A 13565-nucleotide genomic window follows, 5' to 3' on the forward strand; every position below is an offset into this window, starting at 1 on the left:
CCCCCAGCCACTATCAGACAGTCAAGCTACCCCACCCTGACACACCCTGTTCGGTATGCCTGCAGCCCTCAACAGCCACAAGTGATCCACTGGCACAACCAAAGCAATTACAGGAGTACTCTAAGCCTTGCTTTGTCATACATGCTGAGCTCTGTACTAAGACTACATCTGATCCACTGTCATGTACCTGGCAGAGGGGTTGTTTTGTTTCGTGGACATGTTTTGTTGAGGGAACATTAGATCATTAGATCAGTGGAGGCTGGTGGAGGTAGAAATCGGAGGACAGGCTCATTGGAATGCATAGAATGGAATGAGGAATGGTATCCACCCTAGCTTGACCATTACCTTACCCTCACCACACTGACACTCCAGAGGGGGTTGAGTAAACTGATCAATCAAGCAGACAATCCCAGTTCCCAGACATGATCACACACACACACACACACACACACACACACACACACACACACACACACACACACACACACACACACACACACACACACACACACACACATACGCACACACACATACACACACATTCATACTCTCTCTCTCTCCCCCTTTCCCTCTCTCTCTCACACACACACACACACACACACACACACACACACTCACACTCACACTGATGAGCTTAGCCATGCAGGCCAATGGGTTTTCTTGAGCTGGGGTCATGCTTATGCACACAGCAACAGAGCTCCCCCACCAACCCAGAGTGGCCATCAGAGATCCCCTAGAGCCAAGCTCACTCAGTTAGCAAGTTGGTTCCCCCGGTAGCAACATGAGTTCAACACTGTCAGACAGCTTATTTGTAAGTATATAATCGCTCTATATGTATAGCAGGACTGCAACATTGATATTGTCACTGTTGTACTGTTTATTGTGTCGTGGTGGGATATATAAGACATACTTTCATTTGCTTTGATTAGCATGGGATTTTTTCTCAACCTGCAAATGTTACATCAAGAGTAATTGAAGTATGTTAGAGTGTATGATTTACAGTTCAAAGAAGTCATTGTGACTTTTGAATCCCTCTTTCTGTGTTGTCAACTCTTCAGGTATGAGAATTGTGTCTCACAGACAGGCCTGGCATACAGTTACCATTGACTGCCACACCAGTTAGTCTGCTATGAACACAATGTGTTGTGTTGACATTAGTCACACTGATGATCTCTCTCGTTGGTCTCGGTCGCATAGTTTCTCATGGATGTCATGTCTGGGTAATATACTGTAGTCTCAGGGGAGGCTGGTGGAGGTAGACATCGGAGGATGGTCTCCTTGTAATGCATGGAATGGCATGAGGAACGGTATGGAGCCCATCCTCCGATTTCTACTTCCAACTGCCTCCCTTGTACAGTCTAGTACACGGTATTGGGTTCTGTTTCCAAAGATGGGAGCCTCAACCTAGACCCTCCAATGATGGGGACAACTACAGTGGATCCTCAAACATATGGAGGGGTCTCGAACATTGAACTCGTCAAACGAGTCGCAAAGACAGAGATTGCGTCGATGCCTAGGTTGACTGATTACTATTCTACATTTAAACAGTTTGTGTCCGGGTGACCTGTTCAGGTATTCATTGTTTGTAACATTCCAATAGTGCTGATTAGAGACTGATTAGAAAACTCCTGCATGTGTGTCTATATCAAGGCTGAATCAACAGCAACACCCACAACAAATGTAATGACCTTTGATTTGTTTTTAATATGTCCTCATCTGGCATTAGACACTGAAGTTTGTGGAGAAGGTCACTGCTGTCTTCAGGCATTGGCAGGTTGTCAGAAGTCCTGTTGTCATTGATTGATTCTTATCTATTGATTGAGTGATTGATTGATAGATTGACTGCTCCTTATATGTAATGTTAAAACATTAATCAAACAGTTATTATTGTATAGTTATTTTAAACAGTTAACAATATAATACATATTGACAACATTTATACACTATACCAAAATGAGACGACCACGTAGAGCAGTAGACTGGTAATAAAAAGAAGAACAAATAAAACAGATTTATTCATCGGATTAATTGATTGACTCCTTTGTTTCCCCCAGAGAGACCTGCCCCTATCACTGGTGAACCTCAGCGAGCTCCTGGAGGACAAAGTAAACATCCTCCACAAGACGTTGTCAGCAGACGAGCAGGTAACATGACACCTAAACAAGAAAATCTGTCAGTGACTTAAAAGCATCCCAACGCTACTTTTCCTGATGCCCATCATGCCTTGGGGCTCTGGCCCTGCTTAGTGTCACTGTGAGGGGGGTCAGACTCCTGCTAAGCATCAGACTTAATGACTCAGAGAGGGTGAGAGTGCTACATATCTAGTCATCATCTCTGTCTGTCTGTCTGTCTGTCTGTCTGCGTACCTGGACCAGCCTGTCTGGAAGATCAGAAAATGTACCCAACTCAGCCACTTAGACAGCAGACTGGATATTTGGCAGAATGTCTCACGTGGCATTCACACTGAGTCAAGCCATCCTGATGATTCACCGATTGGCTGAGATCTGCACAACACACCGCTGTGTGTCTGAGAAACAGCTCCTGTCACATGTCGCAACGTAGCGGAATGCTTAAGATGGATGTGGCTACATTCAGTTACCAAGTCTATCTGAACCCCCTAGTAAGCTTGTAAATGTGAAGCATGTCTTATGCAGGCCTTATGAAGGGTTTATGAAGGCTTCATACCGCCTCTAAAGTTGTAATTTAGTTTACGGTGTGATCGCCACTTTTATCAGTGCCAGCACTCAGTACCATATCTTTAGGCTGTGAGTCTTGAGGTGGCAAAATGTCTTGTTTATCAAATCTCACGTTCTTAAATTCTCTTCTGTTCCCCAAATCCATGTTAATTCAGGTATTTTGTTCAGAAACACAAAAACACACATTGGAGCGTGCGTGTGGATAGCTCTGTGAACAGACTGAGCAGATTGGCTTGGCCCACACTAGCTTGTTTAAAGCCAGACACACCCCATCTGGGTGTGTATCTGTCTCTATCAGCTACTTATGCACATGAGCCCTTCACATTTGATACAGTATGAGTCATTTCATTGTATATGAGTGAGTCATTTCATCGTATAGAAGTATGGAAACAAAACAATGGAATCTGTCACACTGATAATCTGGAGAAACATAGAATTTGTCAAATCCCTGTCATATAGAAGGGTGTTGCATCTATGCCTAGGTTAATTGGAGTGTGTGTGGAGTTTTTCATTTCACTGTATATGAATGAGTGAGTTCATTGTATAGGAGTAAGGAAACCAAACAATGCAATCTGTCACACTGATAATAACAAATGAAAACAGTGATGTGATCACCCTGCGCACTGTAGGCAATTGATTGAATTCCCTAATATCCCAGCAGAGGTGTGACGACCAGGAGAGTGGGCTGGGTCTGTGGACACACGTCACTCAGGGCCTAGAGTTTATCTCCCACCTGAGGGAACTACAGAAGAAGACTGACCAGGAAGTCAGCCAGGTCCAGCAACAGTAGGTTCCGATTTAATCCACTAACTGCCAAAGAATTCCGGAACACTCACCACCTACAGTGCCAAGTGTTTTATGTGGCATTGACCTAGCAACCATACTTTGATTGGCTACAAAATGAAGCATCATAATGTATGCATTTTTGGTGAATAAAGTCACCCTTGGCACTCTAGAATGTTTACCATTGTCTTCACCCTCGGCACTAAATGAGTTAAATCATGGTGCTATTGCTAACGCAGCCAAAGTCACCTCTACAGGCTCTACAGAGGCCCATACTTACGCTAATGCTAACCATACTTGGTTCCAGGTTCTGTCCACTCTGAGAACATGTCCTCTTTCTATACGAGACTAACATCAACTTCACTAGTCCTTCTAGCTGTCTCATAGTGTTGCTGGTGGTTATGTTGATAGTTGGTTCTGGACTTGGTGAAGATGACTGATGTGAATGTTTGTTATGGTCTCGCTGATTTAGCTTGCTTCTCAATCAGTGGAGGATGGTGGAGGTAGAAATTGGAGGACGGGCAATTTCTACCTCCAACGGCTTCCACTGATCTGTGGTGTGGTGCTGGTTTAGACGACGGTGGTGCTTGTTCTTGTTTGGAGATGCATTCGGTCAAAGCCAAGCAAAGCCACGAATGGTAACAATATGCCATTTGAACAGACACTTTGATCAAGAGCAACTTACAGTACTGTACAGTGAGTGAATGCTACTGTCTACCAGGGAGTCAATAATACTGTGTACCAGCGAAGTCCATCCCATGACACCAGTACGTTCTGCACCGGTGCAGAAGCCTGTTTGTACGTGTTGCTGTTTGTACGTGCTCTCATCTGCAGGATGGGCATTGGGTAAATAGATCCACCCAGGCCTATTCAAAGGAACCCTTCCTGCCTAGGATGTGGGTGGAGCAGCCATCCCAACCAGACTGACAGCTCTGACAGAGCTTATTCAGAACACTTAGTAAAGCACCTTCTGAGACTGGTTTTCGGAAATGCCGCGGTCGTGTAGAGTCTCGTTGCTCTGGCTGATTCAGCAACATGAGGTCATCTTTGGTCTGTCTACCTTCCCCAAAAGCGAGGAACCCCACACAAGTACCTTTTTTTTCTGATTTTTTTCTGAAGTTCTGATTTAATGATTAAGTATTAAGTTCTTAAGATATTGAAGTGACTAAACAATATGTTGTTCATGATGATGATGATCATGCTTTTGGCACTCTGTACCCGTATGATGTCTATGATGTACCGTTTCCAAATCCACCATCCCTCTGCTCTGATCATCTGATGTGGGTGCCTCTCAGACAAGACAAGTCAAAGCAGATCAGTAGACTTAGTTCCAGGGTGTGTCATCCTGTTCCTGGAAACCCTCACAGTTCCCATCAGGAGCTAACCGTGCCAATGTCTCAACGTCATACCTCACCAAACTTCAACTAGAATCTCCCCTTGATACAGTCTGGCTCTCTGAGTAACACTCAATAGATGTTGACCTGACCTGAACTCAGTCAGGGACACCAACAACATACACGACTTGTGGAGTTGAGGGTTCAACACACTCATAATGAAACTGTTATTGCAACAGAGGTACAGGACTTTATAGCTGTGGATGACCCCATGAATTACATTTGACTCATACAGTACCAATATAACCAATATATATGAGATATGAACTCTGAACTCTAGTTCTGAGAACTAGAGTGGATTTGAAGGAACCCATATTTATGAACTGTTTGACCCTTGATATTTTCCCATAGAAATCCCAGTACCGTCAGTTTCATTATGCAACCCCCATGAGGTCTCTTGCCAAGATCAACAAGCTGAGTTGAAATGGCTGTGTCTTATCCTGTTCCAGTCATCACTTGTCCCTATAACGGTAACCGTAAACAAAGAACAATCTTGGTTCACCCAGGGGTTTCCCGAAAGTTGTAAGGATGAAAGATGATACTTGTGTTCCAATATTAAGCTATTGGAACCTCCCCTAAGATGTTTCTAGAAGCATTATTCTTACTTGACATCCTCTACCTCCCTATCCGCATTCAGTTACTGGTCCAACCTGGTTAACAATTCAATATTTGAATTTGTGACGACACCGCCTTTCTTCCTCAGGTTTTGTATGACATTTAATTTGTTATCAACTATCCCGCTTGCAGATATGGCGTGCTGATGGGTATTTAGAGGTTTGAGGCTTTGAGGCCTTTCTTTGGCACACATATCATACATGATGGTGTAATGTCGTTAAGCCGTTCATTGTTTCATTATTTAAAGCTCATGGCAGCTTAATACCGCCTCACAGCATCTGTGCATCGGACAGCTTCCCTGCCAGCGCCGGGAATCCAAAGACTTGAGTGTCAATCGTTCACGCTGTGTTCTTCAGTTACATGATACAGGTCTCTTGTAAAGGAAGGGCTTTCACATTTGGCAAACGAGGGCTGGTTGGTTATAACAGTATACCGTCATTCATCAATCGTTAAGCTGTCAAAAAGAAGTCACAAATTGAAGAAACATGTTTGAATTTGTTACTTTTATCGTACCACAAAGGCCAAGTTACAAATGTGAGATTTTAGAGAGGCACTGTAGTGTTCTGTGAGTAAAGTGTTCTGTGCGTGGTAGAGTAGCTTGTCCTAAGCGGGGATCAAACTCACAACCTTCTGCTTGCAAACCAGCCACGCTAGCTTGCTACTGCCTCAAGAAAGTGAACTCCCTTGGAGGAGATGCTAACATGCCTTATACAGGGTGTTACAATAGTGTCAGCATGTATCAAACCTTGTCATTGTCACAACTTTGACAGGGTAGGCTACTGTCTGTCTCTGATACCACTACTCTCTATATACATGGTTAGCCTGATCTAGTACCACTGGTCTCTATGTGGTTCTCTTTGATGAAATCAATCATTCAACATGTTCAACAGCATCTGTAAAGGCCTCAGCTCCTCAAGCCCTGCGTATCACATCACCTAAACTTTATCCCATGTCAACAAAGAGTGTTTTGTTTATTCCATAGAAATATATCCTCAAATATACTCTAAACCTTCATATTACTGTTTGTCAGTAGTCTACTTTATGTTATGAACATATATCCACATACCATATGTGAGGAAAAACATCCACGATGTCGGTTGATAATTATGAACTCAACTGTATTTATATACATACCCAATAATGATGTAGTACTTATGTTGTTTTTTTGCGTGGAAGCATCTAATCAGAATAGCTTGACAGCTGGCGATCTGCACTGTGTGAGCTTGTCGTGGCGTTACACTAGGCATGCTGTGGTAGACCTCATTTCCAAAGCCACATAAACAAAAGGTTAATGAGGGTTCACAGGCTCGCTGCTTTTTGTTTATCCCTTCAGCAGATGCCAACAGATTTCCATCGACGCCGTCAAACTGAGCTCCTAATCACTGGAGGCCCTGTGTGCTGTAGCTAGCTGAGCAGGCTACACACACACACACACACACACACACATATACATACATTTATATATATATATACATGTGTAGACGTACACACATACACACTCACTCATATGCATCCACGTGCACACACACACACACATTGGTAATTACTACCTTTCATTGGATAGTACTTTTCCCTGGAAATACATATCATCCTTTTTCCTTTTTTTTTGGCTTAGTGCCATGTTTTAATGTAGTCATTTGATAGTTCTGCATCATTTTCCACAATGAACGATAGAACGATCATGCTTTCACTTGCTTTATGGGCATTGGTACTATGGTACTATTGGTACTGTAAATATGTATTTCTCAGCATCATGGGGAGAGTTTGATGATGTGGAAATGTGCAATTATGTTGAGGAAATGTGCTGTGGGCTGTTTTTGTGCAGTCATTTAGCAATGGAGGTGAAAGGGCTATAGCTAGCTCCAGATACACTCCTTGTCCTTGTGGAAGAACCCTTTTTTGAAACCTGTTTGGGTTCTGTGTAGAAGCCTTTTGGGTTCCATGTAGAACCTGTTTGGGTTCCAGGTAGAACCTATTTGGGTTCCATGTCCACAAGGGTCCTTCCACAGGCATATTTTCATCAAAGGGTTTCTTGTGATCTGGAGATGATCCACTGCCTCGCTACAAATGATCCGCATTGTGGATGATTACACATCGCCCTCTAGTGGCCTAATGGAGAATTAACAGCACTACAAAGCACTTTCCAGTCACAAAGCCTCTCTCTTAATGGCCGATAATGTCTTTTACATGCTGAACTCATTCCTGTTAGCTTAAAATTTGAATGTTAAATGTTGACTTTAAGTGGTCTGCTATAAAAGGTTAATCATTCACTTGACAACATAGGCTCTTCTACTGTGTATGTGTCTATGATACATGATGGTATTTGTTCAAGGACACACCAAGTGTCCTTCCTCCTGCCCTATCTGGCTGTTTGTGTCCTTAGCCAAATCTCTCTTGAGGAAGGACAAACACTGCAAGGCCGCCACCACACGTTTTATAAACAAGAGGTTATTTGCTCAGGGAAAGGAGGTTGATATCTATACAGTACGGCCATGTTGTTGTTCCTGTGTGGTAGAAAGATCCCTCACACAAATCTGATGTGATGTGTTTAAGGCTGAAAGAAGTGAAGCAACAACAGGAGCTGTTGAAGTGTGAGCTGACTGATTTGGAGAAGCAGCGATCGGGGGTCGAGAAGACACTGCGGAGAAGCCCAAACTCAGAGTCGTGTTCTGTAAGTAGTAACCACCTAGGCTAACCCATTCCTGTTGGGTAACCTGTCTATTCTAATCTCTTATCTTCTCCTATCTTCTCCTATCTTATCTTCTCCTATCTTCTCTTCTCTCCTCTCCTCTCCTCTCCTCTCCTCTCCACCATTCTAGCTAATGTCTAGTCAAAGCGCTAGCCCAGCTAGCAGCTCAACTCCAGCTACTCTAATGAATGTATGCTAACCGTGCTAAGCTAACGGCCGCTCCTCTCCTCCTGTACGTGTCCAGTGGCTGGTGAGAGCCAGGCGGGAGCTCCAGAGGTCCATCGCGGGAAGGGCAGCCCAGGCAGACAGGCTGGTGTTCCAGGAGCAGGCCCTGACGGCCCTGCAGGACTTACTGAGTGAGGACGCCCGGAGGTACGCCCAGGAGGCCCAGCGGCTACACCACTTCTCCCACAGAGTGGCCAATCACCACAGGCAGGGGAAGAACCAGCCTGAACGCAACGACAACATGGTTAGCAGCGCCTCTGTCCATTCTCTCATACTTACTTTTTTTATTTAGGTATGTGTCTTTTCTGTGTTTTTTTTTTTTAATGCTTTTATGTATATTTTATGTCAGACCCTTACCATATACAATAGAAGCCTCTCTCTCTCTCTCTCTCTCTCTGACACCCTCAATTATCAAGTTAGACAAACTAACGCTCTATTAAGTCTTTTAACAAGGTCATGTGACATCCCTTACCGATACATTTCAGCCATTTTCTCCACCATAGCATGAGGAGTGCATTGAAACGGGCTCATTGTAACGCATGGAACGGAATGAGGAACGGCGTCAAACGTTGGATACCATTCCTCATTCCATTCCATGCGTTACAGTGAGCTCGTCCTCCGATGTCTACCTCCGCCAGCCTCCCCTGTTGTAATCCTACCATGTCCAACACAACAACCACGGTGTTGTTGAAGAGCATCCAGCTGTTGTCACTCTCCTCTCCCAGTATGTATAGTTGAGCTGTATGGAACATCTGTCCCCTCATCTGTCCCTGGAAGTGGCTCCTGTCACAACTGGCAACTTCTGCTGAAATCCTGTCTGCTGCTGTGAGAATTCGTACGGAAGTCTTTGTCATATGGTTGACATGACATTCATCGGAAAAATAACTTTATTAAGTTAAGTCTGATATGATGGTTGACACCGATGTGGCTTGTTTTATCTGACAAGTAAATATATATTCATGATATTCAGTATGCCGTTTAGCAGATGCCTTTTCCCCACAGTGCAGTGGGTGCATACTGTACATGTTTTGTTCAGTATAATACAGTCCCAGAAGGAATTGAACCCTCGACCTCACCGTTGCAAGCACCCTATACACAGCACTGAGGTCATTTTCTCTAATTATTTCTCATGCTGAAGAAAGAGTATTATTCCCTTGGCTAATTGTCCATCTTTGATATACTTATCATACACTAGTCATTTTAGCTTGGATATCGGAGAGGTTAGACCAGTGTATTCCTTCCGCTGTAGTCTGTAAACTAGCCCTTAGGCACAGTGCAATACAGTCATCGCTGGTTGATTATATTAATCCATGTTATTCACGGGAAGGACAGCGGACCATATTGCTAAACAGATTGCCAGGGGGAGAAATGCTGCTAAATGTTTCACCCTTTATAAAATATGTGCATGTCAAACAGTACACTATTTTTCTCTAATTGCTTAATTATTTACCACATTGTTTTTTTCACATTCATATTCACATTCAGGGATAAGATGACAACGTGTATCTTGTATTCACACATTTGACAAGGTACTCTGAGTGACTTCACCAGCTGATCGCGAGGGGCTTTGGCCCATGACAAACCATCTGTGTGAGGAAGAGACTTTGCTGAATGTTTGTTCCGTATTCAGGCTCAAGAGGGATTATACTCAGTGGTTAATAGACTAAAGTCAGCATTAGTGAGAAATACGTTGTTGTTGTTGTCGTCGTCGTCCCCCCACCCCACCTCCCAAACACAAACACACATACAGGGGGAGGAGGGGGGAGGGGAGGGGGTACAGGACAGTGTTCAGGATTGTATCAGATCTGGGTCAGAGCATATTTCCAAACTCAGCACCATATGTCTGTGTGTCGGGCCGTTGAGGGATAGACACAAGGGTCTCTCCTCCACGGGGCTTTGGCTGTTAGACTGAGCCCAGGGGCTTTCTGTCTGTCTCTCCTATGGCCTGTCTATCTGTCTGTCTGTCTGTCTCTCCTGTGGCCTGTCTGTCTGTCTGTCTCTCCTCTGGCCTGTCTATCTGTCTGTCTGTCTCTCCTCTGCCTTGTCTGTCTGTCTGTCTCTCCTCTGCCTTGTCTGGCTGTCTCTCCTCTGCCTTGTCTGTCTGTCTGTCTCCTATCTGTCTGGCTCTCTGGATCATCTGTAAATTGTTTCTTGCTACCCTAGCTATTCTGTCTGTCTCTCCTGGCCTGTCTGTCTGTCTGTCTGTCTATCTGTCTGTTGTCTCTCTCGTGTAGTCTGTCTGCCTCTCCACCCACACAGCTATGGGGAAAGACAGACAAGACTGACAGACTGACAGACTGACAGACAGAGTGACAGACAGACAGACTCCCAGTGCTGTGGGAGTGGGCCAGATGTACTGTAATGCCCTTCCCCTGGGTGACTCACAGAGATTGGCCCGGGGCCAGCATCCTCCAATCGGGGAGGGGTGGGGATGGGGGGAGGGGGGTGGGCTGGGCTGAGCTGAGCTGAGCTGTGCCACACCATGCTAGCTTGGCTGTGTGCTCTAACACTACTGCCAGGGGGTTCGCCAAGAGCAGTTCTCACGCCTGTGACCTCCCCCCCCCTCTCTCTCTCCCCCGCATCTCCCCCGCACCGGAGATGCGGCGTCGCCATGCCACTGACCCGCCATTGGCATAGCAACAGGCTGCTATAGCGACCGCGGGAGGTATTTATTCAGTGGTGGTCGTGGGATTATCACAGGAAGTGGTGGAGGATGTAGACTCGCCGGGGAGCAGGAACGTCATAATAACACCAACTGTTCCCATTCCCATACCATGGAAGTGGTCCGACATTGTGGAATTTAGAAAGAATCATATAGATTCATGCATGTAGAGTATGTTTCATAAGTCTCTCCATGTCCTTCCTCATCCTCATTCATGGAGGCGCACACTCAATCAGAATATACTGTAAGCTCACGGGTTTTGAGGAAAAATAATAACATTAAAATGGAGCTTATATGATTATCCCTGCGCGGCCTGTAAATACAGTTAATACCCATGGTGATTAGCAGTGATCCTTACCCCCCCCCCCCCCCCCCCAGAGAGGCCTGCCCCCTGGCTGTTCCCACCCCAGCCTCCAGCACCCTTCCCTGGGGGAGGTCGCAGGGTGCGGCCCCAGATTAGGCGTCACAGTCCCCCAGCCAAAGCAGCTCCTGGACACCGGCCACTTCATTTATATGAGTAGCATTAGCATAATTGCACTATTTGATCCTTAACTGAAGTTGGTTAAGTAGCTCTTTGGCTAAATTGAAAATGTATTTGGTTTTTGTCACTTGTTTTCAGCATTTGGACATGATTTTTGAGGTGTGTGCATGTGTGTGTGCGTGTGTGCGTGTGCGTGAACCTGTGTGTGTGAGAAGTGGTTTGCTTTTCTGGGGGGGGGGGATTCTGTTTTAGATTAACACACAGATGTTGAGGCCTCTCAATGGGGATTTGCGTCAAAAGAGGGGTGGTCTTTGAAAAGTTGCCTCCTCTCTGTGTTGGAGGGCTGCACAGTGGGCCCCATTTCCAATGCCTGGGTACACACACAACATCAACACTGCAGTCATCTCCTTAATTAAACAGAAACCGCATGCACGCACACACATGCACGCACACACATGCACGCACACACACACACACACACACACACACACACACACACACAGAAAAAGAGAGAGAGGAGGACAGAGTTTATATAATGTGAATTTGTTGCCTTTTCAAGCTGTAATCCCCCTAAGCATGGACAAATATGTGATAATGCAATTACATTAGACAAACTAACAAGCACATTACCTCCAGCCTGCTCCCACATGACGGTCCCGTGACTCCCTCCTAACCCCGAGAGATGGACACAAGTTCACACGTTCCAAAAGTCTGGTTCCTCCTTGGTGGTTGGGAGAGAGAGGAGCGTAGGGGAAGTCCGAGTGATCTGTCTGAATCTTTGATACCGTTCCTCATTCCTCATTCCATTCCATGCATTTACAATGAGCCTCCTGGCCTCCGATTTCTACCTCCACCAGCCTCCCCTGAAGTACAGTTACAGTACCACCTTTGACATGTACTTGTAACAGACAGGGACTCCAAATCACCTCCCATACCCACCATGTGTCAACCTGGATCTTCCTCGCACAGACACAGAGAAGTGTAAAATATTGTAACACCAGCCTGGTACTGGAGATGTCACATTCCTCCTGTCACCTTCCCAAGAATGACCCCCCAGGGCAGCAGAGGGGCGGCTAGGCTAACTGTAGGCTCCCAGGCTAGTGACAGATAGCATGTCTCGCTAACACATAAGCTCTGTAGATGGTAGTTCTATCTGACACATAGAGTAGATGTAGATGTAGAGAAGGTAGACAGGATGTTAATCTCTAGTGACAGCCACTGACGCTCTGAGGGTCTCATCCTTCAGGTTCTGTCACTACTATCTCACAACCTCTGGGTCCTGCTAAACTCCTGTCAGTTTGACTCAATCACACACACACACTCAAGAATGCACGCACACACACACTCACAGACACACACACACACATGCACACACCCACACACACACAGTCTCACACACAGATGCACGCATGCACGCACACACATACGAACATGCAAGTACACAAACAAACACACACAAGCACACACTCTCTGTGTCTTCTACACACACACACACACACACACACACACACACACTTGTTTCAGCTTCTAACGGTTTTCTCATTCACAAGAGGAGACAAGTCTCGTCAGCCAGTATTTCTGCTCAGCTGCAGTATGATTAAATAAGCAGGCCAGATGTATTTCATAAAAGCAGGCTTTTGCCCTTTCCCTTCCTAAACCCCACCGTATGGAGAAAGAAACCTGATGTGACTCATGAAACACAAGAATCATTGGCAGAGCTGAACCAGGGCAAAGGCCGCAGACAGTCATTGCCTATGTATCATCGTCTATGTATGTCCAGTTAGTGCCTGTGCTGAAACCAAAGATTTGTCTTCTTAGGAAGCTGCCGTTAAAGAGACTAAGGGAGTATCCGGTGGCGGTAGTAAGGCTGCCGAGCCAACCGCGAACGGCGCCGCGAACGGACCTGCCGGAAAAACGTCTGACGCCCCGGTCCAACAGTCCCAGAACAGCACCAAGGAGAACGAGGAGTTGGAGACGGACTGGAGAGCCAAAGCCAGAGCCACGCTGGCTGGGGGACCCA

General features: G+C 45.6%; 1 protein-coding gene across 1 annotated transcript in view; it reads left to right on the plus strand.

Annotated features, from left to right (window-relative positions):
* LOC310804728 (uncharacterized protein) overlaps positions 1 to 13565 on the plus strand; it is a gene marked incomplete at its 5' end in the record, with an annotated part of 37475 nt that overhangs the window by 13445 nt on the left and 10465 nt on the right. Inside the window, 5 exons of the mRNA XM_083670046.1 lie at positions 2055 to 2144; positions 3358 to 3482; positions 8042 to 8159; positions 8422 to 8646; positions 13364 to 13565. The exon at positions 13364 to 13565 is cut by the window's right edge and continues 455 nt beyond it. Of these exons, the coding sequence (XP_083526172.1) occupies positions 2055 to 2144; positions 3358 to 3482; positions 8042 to 8159; positions 8422 to 8646; positions 13364 to 13565 (760 nt within the window). The remainder of the gene's footprint in view (positions 1 to 2054; positions 2145 to 3357; positions 3483 to 8041; positions 8160 to 8421; positions 8647 to 13363) is intronic.

Source organism: Argentina silus (genome assembly GCF_951799395.1).
Source record: "Argentina silus genome assembly, chromosome: 5".
NCBI lineage: Eukaryota > Metazoa > Chordata > Actinopteri > Argentiniformes > Argentinidae > Argentina > Argentina silus.